Genomic DNA, 27,987 nt, shown 5'->3' with positions numbered 1-27,987 from the left:
GGCACATCGCTAAACTGCTAGCTCAATGCTTGCAATAAGGCAATACTAATTTGATACATGTCACGTTTGACTTTTGAGTTTGACTATTTTGACATTCCTGAACAGACTGCACTGCATTTTTCATTCAATGTTGCAATTGTTGTACTTTTCGCTGATCAGTACAAAAATTGGAACTTTATCAAGAATATAATATTACGATCTATAAAAAATACAATAAATATAAATTGCAATGATGTCAACCAGTGTTAGCCAGTTTCGTTTATAAGCAAATAGTGTAAACGTGATGAAATGTTAGAAGGAATGGTTAGCAACTACAACCAATGAATCAGTTATCCTATCCAGTTAGAATCACAATATAATGCAAGATAAATAAATTTAAAAGTAAATTGTCCCAAAATGTCAGTTAGTAGCTCATTGTTGTTTTCCATTAACAATGAAGGTAAAGTCTATGCACTATCGACCAGTGGATCATGTTGGAGAGAGTTTATGTATCTTGGTTTGGAGTTCAAAACATTATCTGCTGTACCACATCATTTATGGGCTGTAGGTGGTGATAGACAGATATATCTGCATGTACATGGATTAGAGATTCCAATTCGTGTGAAAGAAGAATCTTATGAAAATGAAAGGTGGTTACCATTGGAAGGATTCAGTGGTAGATTGCTTCCAACAGATAGGTATCATTTTTCTTCTCAAGATGGCACCAAAGATAGATCAATTGATCATATTAGACTTCCATCTATGGCTTGGCAATGGGAAGGAGATTGGCAGCTGGAACTTACATTAGATGGGCAGCCATTAGATCATGATGGATGGAGCTATGCAGTTGATTTTCCTGCTCAGTTTGGCCCAGTTAAACAATGGAAGTCATGCGTCAGAAGAAGGAAGTGGATTCGTTATAGAAAATTCAGTGCTATGAACTCATGGTGTGCTATAGCTCCTTTGCACAAAGATCCTACACAAGAACCTTTCATAGATGTTAGTATTGGAGGCAATCAAATCCCTTATGCAGCTCCTGGCACTCTAGCAGTATGGTCAATCACAGCACATGGAAGAGTAATGTTCAGGTCAGGTGTCAGCACAACTTCGCCGGAAGGATTAAAATGGATTAACATAAGCATTCCACCCAACTGTGATATCAAACAAATTTCGGTAAGCCCTACAGGGCTTGTTTGGGCTTTGCTGTGGACTGGTAGAGCTATTGTTAGAAAAGGAGTTACTAAGGATTGCCTGACTGGAGAAGCTTGGCTAGAAGTAAAATCACCTACTGAAACAAAATTGTCAGTTATATCTGTTGGTTATAATGCTGTCTGGGCCACTAGTTCAGATGCAAGAGTATGGTTCAGAAAAGGTATAGACGGCAATACTGCTGGAAATTCTGAAACTGCTGCAATGGGTACTGGTTGGTTGGAAATTACAGGGAATATGATACATTTGTCAGTTGGAATAAATGACCAAGTATTTGCAATTGGCGAAACTGACAAGTGCATATATTGGAGAAGTGGTATTACTCCAGCAGAACTGACTGGAAAACGTTGGAGAATGGTTCAAGCCAATATGCAACTGAGCCGTACATCTAGTTCAGCTAGTGTTGTTTCATCAGCTTCAAATGCCAAACATCATAGCCTCAATATGTTAAATGAAACAATTCCAGAACTTAAGACTAATATTCACCTGCATAATTCTTGGGAAGAGTCTCATTCAGCACCTATAGAACATACTTTGCCAATTAAGCCTCCCAAGGAGGTACGCCCCAAGGGAAATACAAATGTTGAAAACATCGATTTAACAGGAAAGAGTTATGAGACAACTTTGAAAAATCCTCGTGCTTGGAGTCCAGTACGAAGTGTAGGATCAGTTGTTGGCATGGAGGCTCAACCAGACAGTGATAGCAGTGTGTTTGATGTTGATTCTGGCATGTATTTTGATGAGGAAGTTAGTCAAACTGCATGGGGTACATGTGACACCACCTGGGCTTTTGTTGATGCTGGAGCATGTTCTGTAGATACTATGCAGCCACCCCACTGGTTTGCAGATTCTCATAATGCCCACAATTCTGATTTAAGTGCTAAATGGCGACTTCAAATACTCAATTCATTGAAAAGTAGAAATAATGACCAAGACATAGATCTTTCGAACTATGGAATTGCTATTGAAGAAAAAGGCTGGACACGAAGTTGTGAAGCAAGACTTGTTAGTATAAATAATACTACAGAAGACTGTATACTATCTCTTTATTGGCATGCTTTAGAAAATACAGGAACACTGTCTGTTTTCCAGCCTGATGGTACTATTCAATTTATACTTAATTTGGGAGAAGTCAACTCCATATTTACTTCCTCAGAACCTGGATGCCCCAGAATTGTTTTAACTGTCCCAAGGCACAATAAAAATACCATTAAAATTCAGTTTATATCAGAAATGGAACAAGAAGAGTGGCTGAGTGTTTTAGTAGGAATAGTATCAGAAATTAATGGATTGTCTGGAAAACCATCTGCAAGTTCTGTTTGGGCTGTCACAAGTTCTGGAGATGTTCTAAATTGGGATCCTTTGCCAACCAAAATTAATAGTGAAAAAAATGGTATTTACACCAAAGAATTTCAAGTTTTTGGCAAAAACATTTTATCTGGTTATACCACAAACTTAAACAACAACTTTTCTCCAGGAAGTACTCTAAAATTGTCGGGTTGCATAAATGACGAAATAAAAAGATTTCACATTAATCTTCAAGGCCCAGAAATAAAAAAACAGAGACATAAAATTGAAACTGAAATTACTGAAATTCCACTCCATTTTGATCTAAGATTTGATGAAAGTACAGTAGTCTGTAATACTAAAATATCAGGGAATTGGGGAGTGGAAGAGCGACATCCATTAACATTGACACGTGGACAAGAATTTTCTATTATGATTAAGTGTAACTCGCATAATTTTAAAATTAATATTAATGATAAAACATTTTGCTCTTACGAGCATAGATTTAGTCCAGAAAGTATTACTGCAGTAAAAGTGCAAGGTTCTGTGAAACTTTACAACATGGAATACTCTACAACAAGTGTAATTATAGGACCAGAAGAAATGGTTTGGCGTATGATAGGGGGTTACCTTCGTCGAGTAGAGACTTGCCAGAATGGAATAGTTTGGGGCATATCTCATGACCATCGCGTTTGGATATATACAGGAGGTTGGGGTGGAGGCATGCTTAAAGGTATCAAAAGAAAATTTTCATTAAAATCAACTTTCTATATATTGTTGCTTACTATTCATAATATTATTTTTTGTTACAGGATTAAATGGCAATGAAGGCATAAACTCCATGACAGACACCCAAACTTATTGCGTGTATGAAAACCAAAGGTGGAATCCGATTTCTGGTTACACATGCACCGGTCTCCCTACTGATAGGTATATGTGGAGTGATATCACTGGCAAGCAAAAAAGGACCCGTGAACATACGAAACTCATAAACCGTCATTGGCACTGGGTAAATCCACATACATTATTAATTTAACTGCTATTTTCAAAATAACTGCCATTTCAATAATGTAGTAATTTACATCATGTTTCATTTAGGTATCTGAATGGATGATTGACTACAACACGCCTGGAGGAGTTGATAATGATGGATGGCAATATGCTACGGACTTTCCAGCGCCTTACCATGGGAAAAAGGTTTTTACCGACTGCGTTCGTCGGCGTAGATGGTACAGAAAGGCACAAATAATCACAGAGGGGCCTTGGCTGCGAGCAGGGAGCACAGCACTGCTAGATATATCTGTATGGGTATGTAATTCTAGAATTTTAGAGTACTATGTAGTAGACTACAATGAGCAGTGGTATAATTTTCTAAAGATACTGATATAGATGGTATATTTATAAAGTTATAAATTTCCAGAGCGATGACGAGTATGTAGTGGTGTGGGGCGTCACTTTGGGTGGCGATGCAATTTATCGTACAGGGGTGACTGCTACAACTCCAGCGGTAAATACTATGTGTTTATTAGCTTACAACAAATAATTTCTTTTGTAAAACTATTATATATTTTTTTATTTTAGGGACTTCACTGGGAAAATATAAAAAATCCTCAGATGCTGATAGCAATAAGTACATTTAATTTTATTGTTTGGGCTGTGGGAAGAAAAGGAGAACTCTACTATAGAGATGGTATTACTAAAGAAACGCCAGGCGGATCAAATTGGAAGCTGATCGAGTCTCCAAAAAGTACCTATCCTCTGAGTCACAAATCGTCTGTAGGAGCTAAAGCTGTATCACTAAATAAGAGTGCAGCCTGGGTGCTCCTATCAAACGGTTCTATAGCAATAAGAACTAAAGTTTCAAATGAAAATCAGGATGGCAAGAACTGGAAATATTTGTCAGGTAATTTTCTTATCCCTTATTTGTAATTCTCGTACTGACATATTATAATATAAGTCCTCTGCCGCTTCCGTCTGTCTGTTCGCGACAAACTCAAAAACTGCTGCACGGATTTTCATGTGATTTTAATCAATAGATATTAGACAGACACTAAACCTTCGACAGGAATCATAATTCCTGTCGAAGGATTAGTTGTATTATTTATTGTTACCGAGAAATAGACGCAGCAAAAGATATTATAGTAAATGTTCAAATTTGACTTTCAGATTGTGATCTATTTTTCAAGACTGTGTCTACTATGAATAATGAGGTTTGGGCCGTGAGCGTGGAAGGAACGCTTTACCGGAGGCTGGGCGTGACGGCAAACAACGCTAGTGGCTCCACCTGGCAGCGCGTGCACCCGGGTCCTCTCCTGCACGTGTCCGCTAGAGGAAGCCCCCCCTAATTCTAGTTATAAGCGATGTCTATTAATGATCTCCTAGTTAAATTTTATCAGCTTAAAACATCCGTGATATTTTATCTTCCAATTTTTTATTTTTATAATTGTTTACTTTTTATTACTCTTATTTAGAATTGTCTATTTAATTATAAGCCTTAATCCATAAATAGCAAGACCTAATTCTTTTAACGGGACAATATTGACCAAAAATTCTTTCTGCAAAGAAATGTTTTAAGTAAATTTTGATATAATTTTTATAAGTGTTTATTTCTTATAGAACCCGTACTCGTACCAAAAAGACATTATTTTGTAAAATTATTTATAAATCGGTATTTATTGATAATTTTAAGATTGGCAACAAAAACCATTTGTATAATTCTAGTCAACTGATGGAAAAATCAAGTGTAACGACCGCTTTTGCTTGTAAAGTAAATAAAACAAAGTATTACTGAATTTTCATCTTCCTTTATTTAAAAACTCCCGAAAATGTTTACATTTTTGTGTTGTGATCAGTAGTTTTCCATGTATTGAAAAAACTTTAACTTTTATAATTTTAATCTACACGACTTCTTACGCCCGGTTGTTTTTGTTTCGCTTTTATAACAAATTCAAATATTTTCTTTCAAAGTCTATGTTTAACTTGCTTGTATATGTCAAGTCTTGTCTCACAAAAAAGCGGAAATGAATTACCGCGGCACGAAAAAGTTCTGGAGACGCAGTCGCTATTGATAGTTCTCCATTTACCCGCGTGACTGATTTCGTGGCGAGGACTCTAGTAACAATGTAATGGCAAGGCTTTGATCTTAATGCTTTGATCTCTAGAAGATTACTGTGTGTTAAAAATACCTACATGACCCGGCAATCATTTACTTTACAAACTTATTCAACAGCAGCGATGCTTTCATCAGGCCATATCATTCAATGCCAAAAATGAGTTGTTGTAATCGCGACAAGTTAAATCTACGATTATGACTTTATGACATAAATCAAACAATATCTAACTTAAGCTTAACAAATTATATAATTATTACAATATGTAGTCCAACTCATATCGTGCGAAGTGATTGTTGGGATCGTTTTGTATTCTTGGATATCCGGCGACCAGAGCGTCTTGTCCACCGATGTAAAGCGTGTTGTAGATTTTCCAATAAACGTCACGAACTTTTCTCGCCGGGTGAAAGAGACCCTAAAACAAAAAAACATTAGTTTAAAAGTAATTTTACAGATCCAAATTGATTTTTTAGGACTTTTTGATTTATTATAGAATTAGGACCAACGGTTCAATACGCTTTCAAAAAAATGTCGAAGTACAGAGGACCTCGAGTAACATTTTTGGTAAGTAATCCCATGACCGAATTTTTAACGTGAGGACTAGCTTTTGCTCTTTTTCTTTCGCTCCCCAAAAAACTCCAACGCGCAAGTCACGCTAAGTCGGCACAGCAGAGTATACCTGCAGGGCGTACTGAAGGATCTTGACGGGCCCGAGCGCCACGCGCATGCCCTCGACGGCGTCCATGAAGGCCTGCACGAGATGCGGCGAGGTCTCGAAGATGTTGGGCCACACGTGGTTGAGGAGGTGCACGAGCGCGTCCTCGCATCCGAACCCGAACACGCCCAGCGCCATGTGCTTGATGGCCGCGCACGCCGTCTGCCGGTGCACCAGGTCCCTGTTGTGTCAAGCATTTACTTTATCAATAAGACCTCCTTCAAATTCGGTGTATGCTAACTAATATTAAAAATGTGAAAATAAGTTTATTTGTTTGTTACTTTTTTCAGCTTACATGTAATTTGAATTACGGAGGACATCCTTGATCACAGAAAAATAAATGTTACCCTGGGAAATTGATGCGAACATGTTCAATATGTCCATGCAACTTCCCGGCCCATCTTTTACAAAGCAGCAGATGAACAAAAGCAGGATATATTAGCACTCTTCTGTGCCGTTTCTTCACGTATATTCTCTTTTGATACATATTTCTTTCTTATACGAAACGAAAGATATGACGAAATCTATAGTTTTATCTGTCTACAATTCAGATATATTTACTACCAATAAGTACAGTTCAACATAAAAAAGGACAAATTTACAAGGGTACAAAAAAAATAACTTCCGAACTAAAGGACTGCATTTTTCACTACTACAATAAATTACATTATTTGACAATCAACTTGATAAACAACAACAAATATTACGAAATTTTTACCTGTCCATGAGTGCATCTTCTAATAGCGGACAAACAGCATAAATATAATCCTTGCCCATCTCTCCAATATATTCAAACAAGAAGGACAAGGACTTTAGGACTCCGTTTTGCACATTCAACTCCGGGACTCTGTATTCGTTCATCAAAGCGGGCAACACTGTGAACGGAGAACAAGTCTCCGCGACGATGGCGATGGCTACCGTAGTACATACTCTGTAAAATAAAATGGGATAAACCCGCTGTTGTACATGTACCATTATTGTATAAATTTTATCTGTGTACAAATTTTTCGTACAATAAAGTTATAACATTAGTCAAATATAAAACCCATTATAAATAGAATATAGATAATAGAATAGAGTTTAGGAACCAGAACCTGCTCTTCCGTGTTAATTATAAGAATAAGTTCTTTATTCTTCTTTGAAACTATTTTTGAAGGGATTTAAATGAAATGAAATATTTGGGACTCTCGTTGGAAACTTTTACAAATATTTATAAATAACTGAAATTATTACAAATAATTGAGAGCAGTTCTAATGAAGTTCCTTTGACAGAAAGATCTAAATTATTTAGCCCCTTTGGCTAGTTAGATTATTATATCACATAATACCTGTTCTGTCGTTCCTGTACTTTCAAGTTGTTGAGCAGCGTGGCCAGCACGTCGTGGGGTCCAATAGCCTTGGCGATGTAACCGAATGTGTTGACGGTCGCTCGCCGGATGGCTTTCTTGTGCGCCTTCAGCAGCTCCAGCAACTCGAAGCAGATCCGCATCCACTCCCGCGCAGACACGAACTCGGGGCCGCGATCCGCGATACGACCGACCAAATCTATACAGTTTTCTTGCACTTTTTCGTGTCTGTAATAGAAATAAGTCATGTAGATTATGACCTTTTCAGCTCAGTCGCTACGGTAAATCAAGTTTTAATAAATATCCCAAAAAGATAAAATAAACAAAAAATCAAGTCAAAAATAATGGTAAGAATAAATAAATAGTATTCGTTATTCTCATCTTTATTTAAATTATTTTTTTGTTATTAAAATATGTGCTATGCAAATAAGATAGTTATTATGTTTTCTCTTTAAAATTCTTGCTTGGTACTTCAATTCAACCAAGAATTCACCTTTGTATGCGTCTCTTTTTCTATTTTTTTCTATGTTTTTTTCGTGCAATAAAGTTTACAAAAAAATCCAATAAATGGTAATTCTAGGTGGATCAATATGTTATAAAATAAATTAATTAAACTTGCTTAATTTCGAAAAAAAAATGGAATGCGTTTCTGATCAACTTAGTAAAACATATTTCGTTTAACCTACCTGTTCTTCAAGATTGGTGTGAGCCTCGGGAGGAGATCTTTGATCGGCGGTGTCATCTTGGTCATGCCGATGACGTTGACGATGGCCTTCAGAGCGCCCAAGATGGAACCCAACACCTCCGGGTACTCCTCGCCCAAATATTCGTAAAGAACTACACCAAGATGGCCCATCAATTTTTCCTGTAATATTTTGAAATATTGGAGTAGTTAGAATAGTTGGAGTAAGAGGTAACATAATTAAATATATTGCATAATATTTAATTTAATGATATACAATGATGATTTATATAAAAATAGCATTATATAGCTTTGTTGAAACTATTACTTCTACTCGTTAGCTTGTGATATATAAATGTCTATCCATAAATTACATCATGCATAAATGCATAAATATTTTATTAAATATTTCCTCAGTGCAGATAAATAAATAAATTTACACATCTCACAGATGTATTAGGGCTTCTCACCTCTTGGCAGGTTTTCATGACGACAGCAATCCTGGAGATGAGGTCTGCGGCCTGCTGGCGCACTTTGGCAGACTTGTTGTTCATGCGCCACAGGATGATACCGCAGATCTGCGGCAGGTACGGCTTCACGCGCTTGCCCAGCTGGTTCACTATCGTGCCGAAACCGTTCAGCATCACCACGTCCTGAAACATTCAAAAATGTAATACTTGTTGTACTTGTCTGTGTATTTAATAAAATGTAAAAATGCATGCACATAATGAAACTCGACAACATTTATAGTAAAATTTGGTAAATAACTATCAATACACCAAAAACAACCTCAAATACCTCAATCTAATAGTATGTTTTCACGTGAAAGGAAGACAAACAAGAATCAATCATAAAGTACACTTACTTCTGTGGTCTGTTCCTGGAACGCGTATAGAATACCGTCGATCAAGGCTTCCTCCAGTTTGGAATCTATGTCGGCCGCACCCAAGTTAGCCAGGATTTTCTCTATAGACTCCATCACCATCTTTCTGTACTGTTCATTGTCGTCTTTCAGATCATCTACGATTCTGTTTATTATTTCAGAGGCACCGACCTAAAAAACAATCATTATTATAGAAAAAAAACATCTCAAATACATATTAAAAATATCACACAACACACATCTAAATACAGAATTAATGAACATGAGAGAGAAAAAGATTAGTATCTCTTATTCTTATTATTTCATTTTCTTTTATTCCTCGTTACATTTGGGGCAGTGTGTTGACAGCCAGCCGCTTGCCTGACATAAACACTGTTTGGGAATGCTATTGTTGCTTGTTTATGTGTCCCTTAATCGCCTCTTATCACATCCACGGGAGGATATGAAGTGTTCCCATTATAAGGTGGAACTACAAAAGGTCAGATATTATAAAAGTATGGATTATATTTTATACCTACTTTGTTAGCAATTTCAACAGTGGTGTCTACGAGTTGTCGGTAGTTACGTCTGTCCAAGGCCATGCGATGGTTCCAGAAATGTTTGAAGAAGTGCGGCAAGATCTCGTCCATGATGTATTGTGGCTCCACACCGTCCGTTCCACAACACTGTTTCACTACCTACAACGATACAGATACACAGATTTAGTTAGAAAACTTCAGGAATAAGACTCTTATTCCTGAAGTTTTCTACTACTACAACAAAGAAAAATAGTCGTTATGAACTTATTTTTTGTGAAAATTTGCTTACGAAAACTTGGCAAACACATTGAAAACATTACAGTTATTACCATGTATGTATAATACGTATACTTGTAATAGTCATAATGACTGTAATGTACAAAAAGAAAAGAAAATGGTTACCTTTAACACAATCTTTTTCATTTCCTCATCAGGTGACTGAAACTCACGAATAAGGATAAGCATCACTTCACGAGTATAATAGTTTGCATATTCAGCGTCCATGAGAGGGATGAGGTAACCGATAGCCTTAAGGAAAGCAGCGAGACCCTTTCCTCTATGGGTCCTGATACCCTTCCATAAAGGCTTGAGTACGGAATCGAATGATTCGATGCCGTATGGTGTGGCGGCCTCGGCCAGCGCGGCGCTCGCCAGCGCAGTGATTGTACGAACTTTTTGCTGTTCGTCGACCAATCCTGTAATAAATTGATCAACTTGTATGTATTCATTACAGTAAACGCCTGCTTGGAGATTCTGGGTTCGATACCCTGTTTTCACTTGCTTTTTTATCCCTCAGTGATTGAGTCCATCAGACCTGTGTGTCTGTAGTTAAGTACAGCCCATAAAGTACTAAGCTAGTGTCGTGATACTAGATTAGTATGGCGTAAAGTGAAATACATTTATTATTATTTTGTAAAATGACAATTATAATCACTCCACAAATACTGAAATGATTTTGTGTTTATATTTCCAATGTTTATATTTGACGACCTCGGTGGCGCAGTGTAAAGTGCTTGCCTCTGAACCGAGAGGCCCCTGGTTCGACCCCGGTCGGATCATGATGGAAAATGATATTTTTCTAATTGGCCCTGGTCTTGGATGTTTATCTATATATGTAAATGTTATAAAATATAGTATCGTTGAATTAGTGTCCCATAACACAAGTCTAGAACTTACTTTGGGGCTAGCTCAATCTGTGTAATTTGTCCTAATATATTTATTTATTCCTAAAAATGCGTAATTTCCATTATAATAACTCTGTTGTATAGAACTTACCATGCTCAATAATTTCCACAAGCGACTTGAGATGGGGCAGTATGGCACAGCCCATCAGAATAGCGATCTGTTGCACGATCTTGATACCAGTGTGTCGCGCTTGCCACGACTTCTTGGAGCGACACACGGCCTTCAAGAACGGTAGCAGGGATGGAATACCTGAGAAATTCAGAGATTTATATTAACAAAAATATAAAAATCATGTTACACTAGATAATTGATTTTATTCTACCACACGTTGACTGCGGCCCTCCTAAGCAACGACGAAATGCCAGATCGGTTTTAAATTTTGCATTAAATTTTGGTTTTGTATTAGATGTTGTTTGAGCTCTGTCACTGGGGAAGCTTTGTAAAACCCGACCAACTCGTGATTTTTGGGTCACTGAGCCCGGATAGTGGAATAGTAATTAACGTTTATGTTAAATGTTTCGAATTGGAACTCACCGAGAGCGGAGGCGACGACGGCGAAGGCCCTGGCCGTGGTGTTCCGCACGTACTCGTCGATGTTGTCGATGTCGGGCCGCATGGTGGAGATCATGGTGGCCAGCCCGGCCGCCTTCGCCAGGTTCGAGATGATCTCCCTGCCTTCCACGCGCGCGTAGTAGTCCTCGTCGATCAGGAGCGGTTCAATCACTACTAGAATCTGGATAATACAAATATTCATGTGTGCTGATAATAATCTATCCATGCTCATTTAATCTCATCCTTGTGTTCCAAGATTCAATTCGATATTTAAATGAGTTGGTCGATCATGACTTATTTTCGCTAATTTGTCATTTTCGTTAATTCACCAGTTTCTCTTATTCGTAAATTTCATGAAAATCTAACTCCTTGTCAAACATGAGTATACATTTTTGGCATACCTATGTCTGACAATAATATTATAAATTATGAATTCTAAGATTAGATTCGAATTCATTTTGGATTTGTGTTGTAAACATTATACTAACCTTGTGTACATAAGGGCGGACCAAGTCGTCCAGCTTGTAGAGGATCCTGTCGATGACCTTGACCAGCAGATGTCGCTCCTGATCCTCCAGCGTGGGGCTCATGAGCAGCGGCAGTATCTGGTTGAACAGCGGGCCCGCGCCGAACTCCCGCGCCTTGTCCGTGATCTGGCGTAGCGCGGCTTTGCACATCGGAGGCGTTCCGTTCTATAAATAAAACATTGTTTTGTTTGTGTAGGTGTAAAATAAAATTTAGACTACACTAAAATGATTCAACCCATTATAAAAAATTGTAATTGATAAATCAATAAATGGAGATACATAAATATTTAACATTTCAACCAACAAGTATGCGAGCTTCTTCATCTAATTAGAGTTTCGCCTCAGTTCCGCATATCACCAGAGGTGTCATACGCACGTTGTCTACTTTATGGCTTGAGGTGTTTTGCCGTACCGTGTAATTACACTCTCTCCTGTTTGTCAAGTGAGCCCACCTTAATCTTAAGCAGCAGCTTCATGATCTTGCGTTCCTTGAGCTCGTCAGGCGAGAGCGCGTCCTCGTCGACGTCGAGCAGCAGCTTGTCGAAGTACTGCGCGTCCTCCGGCTTCATGAAGGGCAGCTGCTGGCCGCCCTTGGGCTGCGGGTCCAGCAGGCGCGCCGCCGCCGCCGCCGCCCCGCCGCCCTCCTCCGTCTGCATGAAAAAGCCGATTGGGGTACCGCCCAGAGGCGTCGGCGTTGCGGTCAGCTTACGAGCCGGCGTGCGAATCGGAACATAACCTGGGCAAATATATGTGGAGTTACTATATTGTCTATTGAAATTGAGGGTCGCATGCAAACTTAGCACTGGGACACCGTGGCGGCGCCGTGGCGGTCGAACGAATTGGACATAGCAGAGACTTTGAGAGAAAATTAGGGCAGAAATTTAAAAACCGCTTTCGCATTACAGCTGCTTAATAGTATGCCATTGATGTGTGGTGCGCTTGATAGCTTTAAACACTGATCAACCCACAATTACCTCACATAAAGGAGTAACTAATATGTATACCGACTAGTTGCGCCACCACTGGTGTCCTAATGAAATATGTCTCTAACTTAAAAAAAAACTCTGCGACTGATTTAAGCTATCTGAAGACTATCCAGGTATGACACCGTAAAGCCTTATTGTCATCATTCATCTGAAAGAAAAAGTGAGTAATTTAATATGTATTCATTCTGTTTGAAATTTAAAAACACATGTATGCGAAACTCCACTGCGATGTTACATATCCTTACGGTGTTGTCTTTGTTTTATACATGTGTCCTGAAACTAAAGCGTTAATTAATGACTATGGTGTTCATCCTCAGATTTCTAATGTCAATTTTGTAAAATGTAGGATGTGGTTACTCAACATAGGAATATCAATTAAAATAATCCCAAATTTTACAAAGTATAGTAAGGAAATAAAAGTATAAACATATAAATACGCATAGAAAGACATACCGGCCGGAGGGGGTAAAACCTTGTACCCAGCAGGGAACATGGCATCCAGTTCTTCGTCAGTGTAGGGTCGGTTCCGTTCGTCTATCTCTTTCTCCCAGCGGTAGGCTTGCAGTTGTTCGGGCGTCATGGCGGCCACGTGGCCCGGCGTCGGCGTCGCCATGGCCATAGCCTTCACTCCTACCGGAGTTGACTGGAAAAGTTATAAAGCATTAATAATATGTTGACTGGAAATCGTAATAAAAATACATATTCAGAAGTCATACTCACTCCTCCCGGCGTAAATACCGGCGTATGCGGCGTGGGCGTGGCATGTGAGGGCGTGGCGTGCGATGGCGTGGCATGCGAGGGCGTGGCGTGGGAAGGCGTGGGCGTGGCGGCGGCGGGCGTGGCGCCGGGCGTTTCGTCCCAACGCGATCGTCGTTTAGTGCCAGGCGTCGGTGTCTCTTGTATTGTGTCTACGCCGCTACCGCGATCCGTGCGCGGAGTTTCTGCCCAACCGCTGTTATGTCCCGGAGTTTCTGTTAAATTTTTATTAAGGTATAAATGTATGTAAGGTAAGGTATAAATGTGTTGTAATAAAAAATAACTAGGTGCTGCCCGAGACTCTGTTCGGGACAATAAATAACCTATATTACTCTTCAGTTCTTCTATCATCTTCACACCAAAAATCACCTCAATTCAACTTTGCGTTTTGAAATGAAAGAAGAACTAACAAACAATACTGTCACATTTATAAGTAAAGATATTGATGGATTTATCAACCAACAAATATTTACACAAGCTGCAATCGAATAGTATGGCCATTAATTATTGTCTTCTAATATCTTTATTTAGGTAAGGACTGTTTCTTAGCCTAAGTGTAACATATTAAACAGATACCATTAAAAATTCTGTTTCACAAGACACCCGTAGTGTCTGGCAAATCGCTTCAGGCATTATCTACGAGTTAGCTTATCTGTTAGATTGCAATATGATATTTTAACCGAAAGTGCTAAAATAGGCCCTAAAAAGCTTTTTACAACATAGTGGGACTACTTAAAAAAAAAGTCCGGGTTGCTAAATAAAGAGTTGTTTCAGAGCTTTTTTTTTGTTATTAGACAATTTATTCAAGGTATGTATAAGATAAACCTTCTGTAAAGATCTCGTGCGAAACCGAGCCGTGCTAGTGGTGATATAAATAATACCTCTGTCAGTTTTGGGAGTTTCGTCCCAGCGGTTGCGTCGCGAGGCGTGTTGCGCGGGCGTGTCGCGGCCGGGGGTGGCGTGTCCGGGCGTGGCGTGTCCCGGCGTGGCGTCCCACACGCGCGCCGACGGCGTCGCGCCCGGCGTCTCCCCGCCGCGCCCGCCCGCCCCCGGCGTCTCTTCCCATGCACCTCTCTAAATATATACATATTTACACAATGCTGGCTATATACTACTAGTTTGTAGCTTTGGTAAATATTACTAAATTTAGACGTGAAAAACGTGACGTGAAATGTGCCTGTGAAGGTCTAATTTCTAAATAACTGAATCTAGTTTATATCAGTCTGAGTTTCATTGCATAGTTTGTATAAGAACTTTATTTACCGCAAGGAAAACCAGCAATGTATGATATCCATTCATATGATCATGGATATTGGACCTTAAAAATTACCTGTGTTGCAGTAATTAGTGCATAATTTTAACTTTTAATTCAGTCTGATATAGCCACAGCTGCAGAAGCTGTGTATCTATTATTCAATAAACATAACCAACAATATTATCCTCTCATTAATAAGTGTTAGTAACTTTTGCTTGGTAATTGTAATGTGATAAATGTCCATACTTCATTATCCCAGGATGGAGTAGCTTGAGAACTTGGAGTAGCTGAGGCTGGTTTCTTGGCAGATGGTGTGTCATCAGAACTCTGGTCCCATCGACCTTTACGTTTTGCTGGAGCTGATTTGGCAGATTCCCCATTTGGTTGAGCCACTGGCTTCAATGTCCCTTCTCGGGCACGTTCTAAAAGCTTTTTTCTGAGCTAAAAATATAAGACAGATACAATAAATATTGATACTTTACAATAAGCTATATTAAAAAATATATATTTCTAAGAAAATCTGCTCAAAAATAAAATGAGTGTAGTAAGTAAAATCAAGTATTTTAAAAAATTACTTACTTCAGTTTCCTCAGCTCGCAGATACTGTTCTTTCATAATCTCTGTGTAGGTTCTTGATCCAACATCTGGTGTTTTGCCACCTGCAAAAATTAATATTTTTATATGCTAATTCATATATGTGTACATATTTATATGGCACCTTATCAAATGTAAGTGTTTAGTTCAGGTCTAGTAAATCTAGCATTATTGAGTAACAACTATCTAGACACAATATAAACTTGTACAAATACATTTAAAATGATAATATCTTACCTTCAGCAAATGGGTCCATTCTTTCAGGTGATATTATCATCCGACGCCGTTTCTGACGATATTCATCTTCTCTGTCCGCAATGGTTGGCCTTCTTTTGTCAGCAAATGGATCATAATCTTTATCACTCTAAAAACAGTAGCAATTTTTAAAATACAAGTATCAATAAAACAAATTCCATGTTATTTCTTGCTGAATAATCTACAATTTAGTTTGTGGGGCCATTTCTTCTGCTTATACATTGAAGGTAAAAGGATAACATTTCTTACTTGCCTCATTAAAATCGGTATGTGTGTGTTTCTTGAAAATATCATATTATTTTTGTTTTTTATTTTTATTTAAATTGTACTTTATAAAATAAATGATGAATGAATGATAAATAAATGATTGTATGTATTTATTTGTTATTCAAAGGTCTATTAACCACACAATACAAAAATATATTGGTATTTCATTTAGTGGCAAGTACATTTCCGCTCCTGTTTCTACATATTTTAAATTACTGTTTTATAACAATACAATGATGTGATATGTATGTACATGACAGAATAATTTACCTGGGCTATGTCATTCAGCAGAGAAGCTGGGGCAGTATAACCTGCCCTTTTTTGTGATATAGGTACATTTTCCACATCTTCATCTTCAACTTCATCATTTGCAGCAATTGAGGTCACGTAGCCATCGTACCTTGATTTACCACCTTGTCCAGCATTATCATAAATATCACTATCATAATAGGTCTCCCCAAGAGACACACCCTTGTTGGATCCATTTTCTGGTAACTCATTTTTTTTAGATTGTATTTCTCTAATCTGAGCTTCGATAGCTAAAAATAAAGAAATGAATATATGAGGCTGTTGATTTAGTTCAATTCATTTGATCTGAACACAGGATATGAGATTATCAACCTGAGAGAGTGAAATGGACAGCAACCATTTGATTTTAAGTAAGTATCGTATCTAGCTTACCTTCATGTGTTCTAGGTATTTTATCCATTATAATGATGTCATGGACTCCACAATAATATGTTGAGAAACCTTATTTCGCTAATATTCTATATAATAAACTCGCCCCAGAATTAGCAGACGCGTCCGTCCATATTGTTTTATTGACGTTTATTGTCAAAAATGACATTATTTTTTGTTTGCCTCTTGAGCAAAGCATACCTCATTCTACAGCCAGAATAAAATAATAACATTCGTAGAATAGTGAACTTCGATTTTGTTTGTCTCTTTTTCTTAGATAGAATATAGATTTAGAAGGGCGCGTTAGAAAGTTTTGTTGACACCCTCGAAAAACCAGCCAAAGTGCTTAGTGCCAGTTACACAAAACATAACATAGTAAATCAAAACGTTTTCTCATTCGATCGATTTATATGGCACTGAAACAGCGCCGCCTGGTGATAATGTAATTAACTGAGTCGTCTGGTCTCACCCCGATATTCAACCATAGATGCCCCGTCTCACCCCACCCCACATTGAGGAGCATTTTCTGTTTTGTCATTTTGACGTTGTTTGTTTTTTATCTATGGCACCATTAAATTTTTTTTCATCTTTCTCCTCGCGGCCGCTCGGTATGTGTGTGTTTCTTAAAAATATCATATTATTTTTGTTTTCTTTAGGTTTAATGATTAATTTATCATAAATTTATGTGCAGGAGAAAGAATATCTGAATCTGGCGTCGAAGGATTAAGCTTTCAGGTTGATTAGCTACAGTACGTACGGTAAGTGTTGTATTTTAATAAAACGAGTTCCACGTCAAATGTGTTGGAGGTGACACGTATTATCACAATTTGGGATGCCGATAGGTATATTTACGATCATCTATAATCATGGTTAAAAGTCAGATTGTTAAATCAAAATTCTTGATTTCGATCTAAATATTCTACTACAATATTGCTGGTTAGAAAGTTGCAATCAGACATTTCGGCTGGTAAGCTGCATAAGTGTTTCGAAGTTTGGTTAATCCACGGGGTCTACATACATCTTCTAGTCTGCAGATGATAATTATTTGACTTGGGTTTGCTTTAGAATACACATTTTTTAAGTTATATTTATACCTATCCTGTTAACATTCTTTTGTACTTAGTCTTTTTAGCTAGCACAATGCTATGAGTCTGCTTAAATTCGTTGGGTCGAATAAATAGCTCATTATAGATATTGTTGACTTAGTCATTATCATATCTTAAGTAATTACATATTAATAAATAAAAAGCATATCATGTGTTCTTATGTGAAATGCTTCTATTAAAAGTTGCTGAATGTGTAAATTCCAATTACACATGTTGCTTTCAGTAAATAAATAAGTACAGGTATGGATAAGAATATAATAAATTATTGTGTGAAATTTAGAACCTTCTATTTTTAAAGGTGGTTAATAAATCACACCTATATTAGCTCTAAAGGAAATCTGTGTTAAGGGGCACTAACTCAACAACTACTACTAACAGTTATACTATATTTTTACTTGAAATTTGAATATAAAACCTAGCCTCAGAATGAAATGTTCATCTAAAGAAATTAGTAGTAATATTCATATATCTCATGTTTGCTGTTAGAAGGTAATAGATTACCAAATTTTTAATCTACATACCTAAATATAATAACAAGTAACAGTATGATATCATAATTTTATGCCCAGGCTATTAAATTGACATTAACTTTACATTGTCACTATACATATTTAACAAAAGTAATTTCCTCTGTGTTTAGTTTTCTATGTTATTAATTTAATGACATATACATTTTTTTCTAGCAATTTACATCACACTTCTGGGCAAAACCCTCCCCAAATTATCCCATGCATTCCATATATTATAAATAACTAATTTATACACCGAAACCTTCCTCTTGAATCACTCTATCTATTAAAAAAACTTCATCAAAATCCATAGCATAGTTTTAAAGTTCGTTTAAAAGACAGTGGGAAGCATGTTTTATACTATGTATATAGTGATTATAATAATATGGAACACAATATTTTTCTGTTCCTAAAGCTGATATCCATTTATTTTGTATATTAGCATACTGTGAAGTGATTCCCATGAGTATAAAAAGTTACTTTTCGCAAGCAATCAACTTATGTTTTAAAACATAAATTATGGAAGACCTGTGTCCATCAATGGGGACATTGATTGATGTTATACTCAATTATTGATTAATAAATACAGTACGAGACATGACTGGCAACACTCAAAACTCTTTCTTTTTTCCTTACTTACTTAAAAAAAAACAATTTTTCTACTTGTTCAACATAGTTTATATATTATGTACAACTCTTAAATCTACATAATGTGTCCTTCATTACACACATAAAGAAATGGACATGTGTTCAAATATGTGATGCAAATACAAATGTTATAATAAAATGATCATTTATTTATAATATGGCGTCATTGTGTTCATACGTTCATTTTGTAATTATTTAGTACTGTAACGACTTGGCGCGGACAAGGACTGCTGGAGGAGACGAAAAATGATGCATCAGCAATCCATGATGGTTGGAGATATGCTTCCCGTTCATTCTGAAATGCCTGTGCATGGAGAGGAAATGAACAACGTGGGTTACGAGAACAGCGGGCCGGGATACGCTTACGACGATCTCTTCCCGGCCTTGCCGCACTCGCAGCCGCCTGTTCAGCGCAGCATTCAGCAGGTCACCAATAAACTTCGTGTTGGATCCTCCCTGCACACGCAGGTATGTCTTACTTATCATAATTACATGCGTCACTGACCCAAACATGTGGTATGAAATTATGTAAGATCTTAATGAATTGATAATACATTTAAATTGTACATATTTTTTGTATTCATTTTTTGTGTTTAGTTTACCTTTTCTCTTATCAAAATCAGTGTTATTCTTTAGTTATTATCTATACTAAGCTTTTTCTTATGGCTTTAAATTCTCGTAGCTATTAACAAGATTGTATATTATAATAGGCTATTAATTTTGAACCAATTTAAAAAGCAGGTACAAATATATGTATATGAAATAGAAAACTGTGAAATAAATAAAAAATAACGATCGGTTTAGGTTTTCCATGTGCCATATGAAGAAAGAAAATTGGACAATGCTAACACTTTTGGAGAAGGTGAATCATTGAGAACCTGCCAAGCCATCACCAAGGACACCGGGGCGCATATTGAAATATCAACAAGTAAGGATGGCAGTCTGACTTTCCTAATTACTGGAAAGCACAGTGCCGTACTTGAAGCAAGGCGTCAAATTTTAACTCACTTCCAGCAACAGGTACCTACCTACTACTTGTGAGTTGTTTATTATATTTTAATTATTCATTTACATTTGAAATAACAAATTATTATGTTCTATATTTTAGGCAAGCAAGCAAATTTCGATTCCAAAGGAACATCACCGTTGGATTTTGGGTAAGCAGGGGCAAAAACTGAAGGAGCTTGAGAAAGTGACTGCTACTAAAATCAGCGTTCCTGGTATTGCGGATAATAACGAAACGATCACTATTACTGGTACTAAGGAGGGCATTGAAAAAGCTGAGCATGAGATCAGAGTTTGCTCTGAGGAACAGGTAAATAGAAATATTCTCGATAATTAAATTATGTATAAATAAAAATAAGACAATTGCTTCATTCTCTTTAATTTACTATTTTAGTCGCGCAAAGCCCTGGAGCGCATCACTGTGCCGAAAATCTACCACCCGTTCATCCAAGGACCTTACGGCGAACGAGCCAGCGCCCTCAGCGCTGAGACCGGAGCGCGTATTCACATCCCCCCGGCGTCTACACAGAGCGACGAAATCGTCATTGCTGGGGAAAAGAATGGCGTGCTCGCCGCCAAGGCGCAAATCGAACAAATCTATGAAGATATGGTATACCTAAATACATTTTTACAAAGATTTATGATACTGCGCCTAGACCTATGTATTGTCATGAAGTTGCTATCTTTAATGCTATCTATTTCATTTGTTATGAAAACGCGAAGAATATTGTGACAGGCTTGATAATAAGTGTGGATGCAGGAGAATTATTATTGACTACCATCTGTTAGTTCTGAGTTATTAACATTGAAAAGATTTCCTGACTAAATAATGTAGTGCTACGTTTTGTTCCAAAAGGCCAAGAAGTGCTCCACGGTGAGAGTTGAGGTGCCCAAGTCTCAACACAAGTATGTGATTGGTGCTCGTGGTACCACTATTCAAGAGATTCTAAAGGAAACTGGTGTATCAGTTGAAATGCCCCCACCCGATTCCCCAACTGGTACCATCACTCTTCATGGACCCCACAATAAAATTGGCTTGGGTGAGTATAATTTTGGAACTGAACATTTTTTGTTTGTATTTTAACATATTAGCTAACTTCCAGTCCAGTACATAAAAAGTTGTATACCAAATTATCAAAATTCAAGTGTACTTATGTTTTGATTATTTTTACTTACAGCTCTATCTAAGGTATGCGAGAAAGCAAACTCTGTGAAAACTGCTACTGTGGATGCTCCAACTTGGATTCATAAATATATTATTGGAAAGAATGGCTCTAACATTAAGAAAATCACCCAAGATTTTTCTAAGGTAACATACATATTTTTCTGTATTAATCACTAGCCTTTTGAGTTTGCACACTATACAGTTAGGCTTTTTTGCACAGGCAAGAAACAGGGATGTTTATATATTGTGTTTACAAAATAGCGAAATGATTTATCTCATTACATTTTTAGGTCCATGTGGATATAACACATTCTGAGGATAAAGTGAAGATTGACGGCCCACCAGAAGAAGTGGAAAGAGCCCAGGTGGAATTGAGTGACTTTGTCAAGAATTTGCTGGACACTCTGACTTATGTTGAACTTTCTGTTGACCCTAAATTCTTCAAGCACATTATAGGAAAGAGTGGAGCTAACAGTAAGTTAAATATCAAATGTCTATTTTTTGGTTCCTGATTTATTTATAATTAAATATTAACAACAATATTTTATTGCAGTTAACAGACTGAAGGATGAGACTGGTGTAGTTATAAATATAATTGAAAATGAAGGCACTCATGTGATTCGTATTGAGGGCAGCCATCAAGGTGTAGCTGATGCTGAGAGGGAGCTTCGGGAGATGGTAATGAAATTGGAAAATGAAAGGACAAAGGAAGTTTATGTTGATCATAGATATATTAAGTCGCTCATTGGCGTAAGAGGAGAAAAAATTAAGGAAGTCCGTGAGAAGTTTGATCGTGTCCTTATTTCTCTTCCCGATCAAGGACAGAAGAGAAGTCCTATCAAGTTGAGAGGGCCGCAGGATGATATTGAAAAATGTGAAAAGTTCCTGCACAAACTCCTCAAGGAGATTGCTGAATCGTCTTATGTTCAAGAAGTGCCGATTTTCAAACAATTCCATAAATTCATTATTGGCAAGGGAGGATTAAATCTTAGAAAGATCAGAGATGAGACTCAAACTCAAATCGATCTTCCAGCGGAAGGCGATGACAGTGACGTGATTACAGTTCGCGGCAAGCGCGAGAATGTAGAGGAGGCGGTGAAGAGAATACAACAAATACACAACGAGAAAGCAAACATAGTGACTGAGGAAGTGACAATACCGCCAAAATATTACAACTCGCTGATTGGAGCTGGCGGTAAACTCATTCATTCCATCATGGAGGAGTGTGGCGGAGTACTTATCAAGTTTCCTGCCGCCGACAGCGAGAGCGATAAGGTCGTTATCAAGGGCCCAGTGGAAGACGTAGAGAAAGCCAAACAACAGCTGCTGGCTCACGCGTCCGAGCGAGAGCTCACTTCCCACACTGCCCATGTCCGTGCCAAACCTGAACACCACAAGTTCCTTATCGGAAAGAATGGTGCTAATATTAAAAAGATTCGTGAGCAGACTGGTGCCCGTATCATATTCCCGACGGAAAAGGATGAAGATAAAGAAGCTATTTTTATCATTGGTAAGCATTTAGATATATTTTTTCTTGTAGATTAGATAAAATATGTTTTAACTTTCGACCTCAATACCTTAACCGTTTTCAAAGGTGAAAAATTTGTATTTTAAAATGACAAAAAATAACTAGTAGGTTTTACACTATTTCTCCTTTCACTGTCTTCCCGGTTTCTTCCCAGTCGTTAAGTGTCGGAGCACAGGGTTCTCTTTCCTACTATTAAGAGTCTTGTAAATAAAACGACGACAAATAAGGAAAAATAATTCCTGAAATAATATGGATAACTGGCACAGCATTTGTATTAGGTTTTTTTATACAGTACTTATAGATGTACTAGTGTAATAAATGCATTATTATTATTAAATAAAATATAATGAAACCAGGTCGCGAGGAGCAAGTGGAGTCAGCGCGCAAGCAGCTGGAGGCGGCCGTGGCGGAGATCAGCAACGTGTCGGAGGGCGAGATGACTGTGGCCGCGAGGCACCACCGGCACTTCGTGGCGCGCCGGGGCGAGGTGTTGCGCAGGTACCTCACCATCTCACATTTGAGATACTTAGTTTTTCGACGGCCTTGCTAAAGGCGAAACGGTCGGCAGTGTTGACCGGAGACAACGCAGACTGTTGTTACAATTTATAAAAAACGTGATACCTTCTTTCTCTCAACGACTATTTTCCGCAGTTAGGCCTCATGTCTAGACTATTTTCCGCAGTTAGGCCTCTTGTCTGCGTGTGGAGTCTGAGCCGCTGATTATTTCAGCCAACCCAGCCCAGCTCCCAACGTGATTGGAACAAAATTAATTAACACAGATAAGGTACTGTTTTAATTAATTTTATGTTCCAAAAGCTGATCTGAAAAATATCGATAGTAAATTGCCAATCAAGGTGTTTTCTGTCATCTGAGCGCAATTCTGGTGTCTTCTGCAGCCATAGAACGCCGGAGCCCAAGGGCCGCTTTTCTACTCAATTTTCATTTCGCAAGCATATAATTCTGGATAACAAGCACTTCTCGGTTGGCCCTATCTGCCATGATCAGCTGGAAGCGGCATAGCATATAATCTGTTTCCTTCATAATTTATAATTTAGCTTCTTAAACGTACAAAGTATTTTTTAACATTTTGAAAATATTTAATGAGTGAAAAATATTTTCAAAATCAGTAAAAAAACATGTGACATTTAACAAAACCCATTTTTTGACATGGCAACTATACGCAGGATCGCCGACGATTGTGGAGGCGTGCAGATCTCATTCCCGCGGCAAGGCGTCAACAGCGACCGCGTCGTGCTCAAAGGACCCAAGGAGTGCATCGAAGCAGCTAAGATTCGCATCAACGAGATCATTGAAGACTTGGAAGCTAAGGTTAAAATGCAAAGTTTATTTTATATCCCTCTTACCAAATGCTCTTACTAAAATTTTGTTTTATAAAACATTCGCCAACTACAAACAATCGTCACTATTCCAAATGTGAATACTAATGTACCATGTTGCCGAATATACTCATTATTATACCATTCATTAGGCATTGTAACCTATGTAAAAGTGAATTAGTAAAATCCATGTCATTTACTTTTTGAAACTTGAGTTCAAGGTTTTTTTAACATACAAAATTTGTTATAAACGCGGCGCTACAAACTGAAGATTTCCTTTCAATATTGTCAATTTACAAAATTTGTGGATAAGCGAATACATTTTCTATTACGATTGTTACAGGTGACGGTAGAATGCGTGATTCCTCAGAGGCACCACCGCACTGTGATGGGCGCCCGCGGTGCAAAGGTGAAGGACATCACTGCAGAGTACGACGTCCAGATCAAATTCCCTGAGCGCGACACGACCGAAGGCGCTGACGTTCCACTGAAGAACAACGAAGATTCTTCGGATCCCGGCCCCAATGATATCATTAAGATTACTGGACGTCCAGAGAACTGTGAGGCCGCTAAGAAAGCCTTATTGGAACAGGTGATATTTTGATAAATATTAATTCACATAGTATCATATGGCATGTCTGACTAATAAGACGATCATATTTGTATTTACTTTAAGCTTATGATAAGCCCATATATATTAACAACAAAGTAATTTTACCTATTAGAGATCATTCAATCATCATCACTCAATCATGCTTCAAATTTTGGCGAAAATATAATTCTTCTTTGCCCATTGTACCAATCCTCATTATTATAATTCGTTTTCTACTAGAAAAATTATGTATATTTTTTGTTAGGCTAACAAAAAATATACATAATTTCTCTACATTATAACATTTTTGTTAAAAGGTGCCTATTACGATTGATGTGGAAGTGCCAAACGAACTACACCGGTTACTCGCCGGACAAAAAAGAAGGGAACTTATGCAGACATACGATGTTCATATACTCCTGCCGCCGAGTGAGGAGACCAGTGACATCGTTAAGGTGATTCATCTTGCTAATTATCACAATAAAAGCATAATTCTAAAGTGTTATATCATTTATATTTAAGTCACTTATCATGTGTTCTATACATAGCTTAGCAAGTAAATAATACATTACATGATTTCTAGGTTACGGGTACTCCTACCAATGTAGAAAAGGCTAAACATGCATTGTCCGACAAAATCGTCGAAATGGAAAAAGAAAAGGAAGATAGGCTTCTCAGGTAACAATTTCTATTTTCAACACATTATATTCATACCTATATTGTATTGTAAATGTTTCTCTTATTTATATTCTTCTAACAAAACTTTTTAACAGGTCGTTTGAATTGAAATTCAAAGTGGATCCTGAATACCACCCACTGGTTATTGGCAAGGGTGGTGCTGTGATAACAAAAATCCGTACTGATTACGGAGTACAAATTAACTTGCCCAAGCGCGGCGAGCCTGACGATGACATCATCACCATTCAGGGCTACGAGGACAAGGCGCATCAGGCAAAGGAAGCCATAATGGCCATAGTACATCAACTGGTGAGTATTAGAAGCTGGTAATTTTATAATAATATTTATGTGCTAAATTGGTTTTCACTGGCAATTTGAATTATTATTCAAGGTGCCAGTTACTAATTTATTTTTAATAATATCAACCTCTTGTTTGCTTGATGTAAGATTTTACAGTTTCTATGTATGCGTTTGGACGTGGAAGTCTTTGGAAGTATTTCTGTCATCCTCTCGTGAGCTAAATTTCTGGAACTACATGTTCAATGGAAAAGAAAGTCATGAAAGAAGAAATGTAAAGTGGGCTGACCTAATAATATTGTATCACAATTCTAGGATAATCAGTTCCGCGATGAAGTGGAAATTGACCCACGAGTCCACCGCAGGCTTATTGGTGTCAAGGGCAAGAACATCAGGCGCATCATGGACGACTTCAAGGTCGACATCCGCTTCCCTAAGAACAGTGAAGACGGGATCGTGGTCATTACCGGTGACGAAGATAATGTTCTTGACGCTAAGGATCATTTACTCAATTTGGCTGAGGAATATGTAAGTATAAATTGTTCATTATGTAATTGGACCATTTAATTGGATATTCATATTCTACTACATATACCATTCATATGGTAATTTATGTAGAGTAAAATAAGAGTAGAGTATAGATGAACATTGACTGATTCGACCGTGTTTCATAATCATTTCTAATAGACAACTCTACCTACGAAACATCTCTCATTTCTAATTTATTTATTTGAAATACTGAAATGTAATATTATTATACTCTAATGCATTTTATTTTGGAACTAGCGGTCCGTCCCGGTTTCGCTCGCGTAGAATCATAATAAATTATACGCCTAAACCTTCTGAATCACTCTATCTATAAAAAAGCTCTCCTCAAAATCAGTTTCGTAGTTTTAAAGAGGGACACAAGACGCAAGCGGCATCGTTTGCTATGTAGCGACGTATAAAATAACAAAGTAATGATATCCCGGGCAGTTGCAAGACGTGGTGGACCGATACCAGCGGCCGGCGGGCGTGTCGCTGGGCGACTTCAGCGAGCTGAGCGGCGAGGCGGGCGAGGCGGGCGGCGCGGCCGGGTTCGTGGTGACGGGCGGCCCGTGGGAGCAGCGCGCGCCCGACACCGCCTCCACACACGAGTTCCCCACCATGCCCGGCAGCGCGCCCGCCCAGCGCCAGCCCGCCGCCTGGGGGCCTCGCCGCTAACCGCACTATACCTACCTATCCTAATACGGTAGTTGCCCGTCTATAAAATTATATGTATACGTGTACATTCACATACGAAACGCGATAATCGAATGTCACTTTAATTGATCAATTTTATTTATAGTATTTTTCACGTTCTCATTATAGGTTAATTATAATGCTTTTTGACTCCATTTGTGACATCACTTGTGTCCACTGCCCCATATATTTTTTGTTTTTTGACACAAGGAAAAAAATATCTGATTTGACTTCATGGCAACTACCCTATCTAGTGCAACCTACATATGCTCTACGTAAACTAAACATGCAGATTGTCGTTTGCATTTGACTATATCGGTACTGATCCGAAACTCGTTTATCTAACTTCTCGCGGTTATGCAACATATATTGCGCTATCGTTATAACTATATATTTTTATCCTACTCGTGAAGATTTAATTTTCTTTAATTTCATCCTTAACTTGAACTTTTTTCTAACCAGTGTTATTTCTTTTTCGGGTCCGTATTAGTATTCGATTATGCCATGCGTTATTTTTATTTTCTAATGTAGAAAATTTATAATGAAATCCATTCAACTAATTTTTTGATTACGTTGAATTATGTAATATTATTTTACTTATTATTTTAATTAAGTGCATCATAATCGAGTGCATAATTATGTTTTGTGTACTTATTGCATAAATTTATAATGAAATTTCTATTTTTTCATAATAATTTGTTTCATGATTATGTTTTACTATACTATGTTTTGTAAGTGTTGCCTATGATAATAAATCAATAAATATTAAGACAAGAATAAATATTTTTACAAAGTAATTTGTACATAGTGAAATGTGTTTGAAATATTAATAAAATCTTTTACATTAATTTCATTAGTTATTATTTTTAAATCTATCATTAATACGTATAATAAAACAGTAGAAAAAATATTTCTAAACATTGAATATATTTACATAAAAACAAAATTAGGCGATAGAATCATAATAACAGAGAAAGAATTTGAAAAAAAAACTCGTCGGGCAACATATAGGGTATAAATGATTTTGAAAACTGGAACACCTGATGGAGAACAATGATGGTACAGCTAAACTATAGGAAATACAGAAATTACGCCGTAATAAAAGTTGTTCAGCCTG

General features: G+C 37.5%; 3 protein-coding genes across 4 annotated transcripts; 2 read left to right on the top strand and 1 right to left on the bottom strand.

The window, feature by feature from the left end:
* The first annotated feature begins 98 nt into the window (after nucleotides 1-98).
* Pex23 (Peroxin 23) lies at nucleotides 99-5,267 on the top strand. The gene is made up of 6 exons (XM_053770049.2): nucleotides 99-3,208; nucleotides 3,288-3,484; nucleotides 3,574-3,783; nucleotides 3,896-3,982; nucleotides 4,057-4,378; nucleotides 4,642-5,267. Exons 1-6 carry the CDS (start codon nucleotides 397-399, stop codon nucleotides 4,818-4,820), a joined length of 3,807 nt encoding a protein of 1,268 aa, XP_053626024.1. The 5' UTR covers nucleotides 99-396; the 3' UTR covers nucleotides 4,821-5,267.
* Sf3b1 (Splicing factor 3b subunit 1) lies at nucleotides 5,260-16,949 on the bottom strand. The gene is made up of 21 exons (XM_053770048.2): nucleotides 16,788-16,949; nucleotides 16,377-16,645; nucleotides 15,822-15,948; nucleotides 15,570-15,649; nucleotides 15,237-15,431; nucleotides 14,617-14,809; nucleotides 13,700-13,950; nucleotides 13,433-13,622; nucleotides 12,446-12,729; nucleotides 11,955-12,158; nucleotides 11,449-11,647; nucleotides 11,005-11,163; nucleotides 10,132-10,424; nucleotides 9,730-9,888; nucleotides 9,194-9,382; nucleotides 8,799-8,981; nucleotides 8,333-8,511; nucleotides 7,629-7,874; nucleotides 7,019-7,231; nucleotides 6,265-6,481; nucleotides 5,260-6,000 (listed from the first exon to the last, which is right to left on the bottom strand). The coding sequence occupies exons 1-21, from the start codon at nucleotides 16,813-16,815 to the stop codon at nucleotides 5,842-5,844; spliced, it is 4,017 nt and encodes a 1,338-aa protein (XP_053626023.1). The 5' UTR covers nucleotides 16,816-16,949; the 3' UTR covers nucleotides 5,260-5,841.
* A 381-nt stretch (nucleotides 16,950-17,330) lies between these two features.
* On the top strand, nucleotides 17,331-27,718 carry Dp1 (Dodeca-satellite-binding protein 1). 2 transcript variants are annotated; one of them, XM_053770083.1, is made up of 18 exons: nucleotides 17,331-17,392; nucleotides 17,476-17,542; nucleotides 19,247-19,515; nucleotides 19,852-20,067; nucleotides 20,156-20,362; nucleotides 20,447-20,662; nucleotides 20,909-21,092; nucleotides 21,231-21,361; nucleotides 21,508-21,691; nucleotides 21,771-22,727; nucleotides 23,102-23,243; nucleotides 23,930-24,074; nucleotides 24,426-24,674; nucleotides 24,992-25,129; nucleotides 25,258-25,352; nucleotides 25,448-25,661; nucleotides 25,965-26,177; nucleotides 26,625-27,718. In XM_053770083.1, the coding sequence occupies exons 3-18, from the start codon at nucleotides 19,294-19,296 to the stop codon at nucleotides 26,850-26,852; spliced, it is 3,741 nt and encodes a 1,246-aa protein (XP_053626058.1). In that variant the 5' UTR covers nucleotides 17,331-17,392; nucleotides 17,476-17,542; nucleotides 19,247-19,293; the 3' UTR covers nucleotides 26,853-27,718. The 2 variants fall into 2 exon arrangements, with proteins under 2 accessions (XP_053626058.1, XP_053626059.1); XM_053770084.1 differs by lacking the exons at nucleotides 17,331-17,392; nucleotides 17,476-17,542 and adding an exon at nucleotides 17,618-17,751.
* The last annotated feature ends 269 nt before the right edge of the window (nucleotides 27,719-27,987 follow it).

This window comes from Plodia interpunctella, chromosome 3, assembly GCF_027563975.2.
Source record: "Plodia interpunctella isolate USDA-ARS_2022_Savannah chromosome 3, ilPloInte3.2, whole genome shotgun sequence".
Taxonomy (NCBI): domain Eukaryota; kingdom Metazoa; phylum Arthropoda; class Insecta; order Lepidoptera; family Pyralidae; genus Plodia; species Plodia interpunctella.
Note: the sequence above shows the minus strand (reverse complement) of the source record. Positions and strands in the feature narration are given on the sequence as shown.

What these genes read in the sequence shown, in the direction of transcription:
- Pex23 (XM_053770049.2), top strand. Translation starts at nt 397, where the DNA reads ATGTCAGTTAGTAGCTCATTGTTGTTTTCCATTAACAATGAAGGTAAA. An exon ending in GGGTGGAGGCATGCTTAAAG is followed by an intron (nt 3,209 to 3,287) that starts GTATCAAAAGAA and finishes TTTTTGTTACAG; the next exon opens with GATTAAATGGCAATGAAGGC. An exon ending in TAAACCGTCATTGGCACTGG is followed by an intron (nt 3,485 to 3,573) that starts GTAAATCCACAT and finishes TGTTTCATTTAG; the next exon opens with GTATCTGAATGGATGATTGA.
- Sf3b1 (XM_053770048.2), bottom strand. Translation starts at nt 16,815, where the DNA reads ATGGATAAAATACCTAGAACACATGAAG. An exon ending in TGTGGAAATTATTGAGCATG is followed by an intron (nt 10,425 to 11,004) that starts GTAAGTTCTATA and finishes AATTTATTACAG; the next exon opens with GATTGGTCGACGAACAGCAA. An exon ending in TGAAAAAGATTGTGTTAAAG is followed by an intron (nt 9,889 to 10,131) that starts GTAACCATTTTC and finishes GTATCGTTGTAG; the next exon opens with GTAGTGAAACAGTGTTGTGG.
- Dp1 (XM_053770083.1), top strand. Translation starts at nt 19,294, where the DNA reads ATGATGCATCAGCAATCCATGATGGTTGGAGATATGCTTCCCGTTCAT. An exon ending in GAGTTTGCTCTGAGGAACAG is followed by an intron (nt 20,363 to 20,446) that starts GTAAATAGAAAT and finishes TTACTATTTTAG; the next exon opens with TCGCGCAAAGCCCTGGAGCG. An exon ending in AGAAGCTATTTTTATCATTG is followed by an intron (nt 22,728 to 23,101) that starts GTAAGCATTTAG and finishes TAATGAAACCAG; the next exon opens with GTCGCGAGGAGCAAGTGGAG.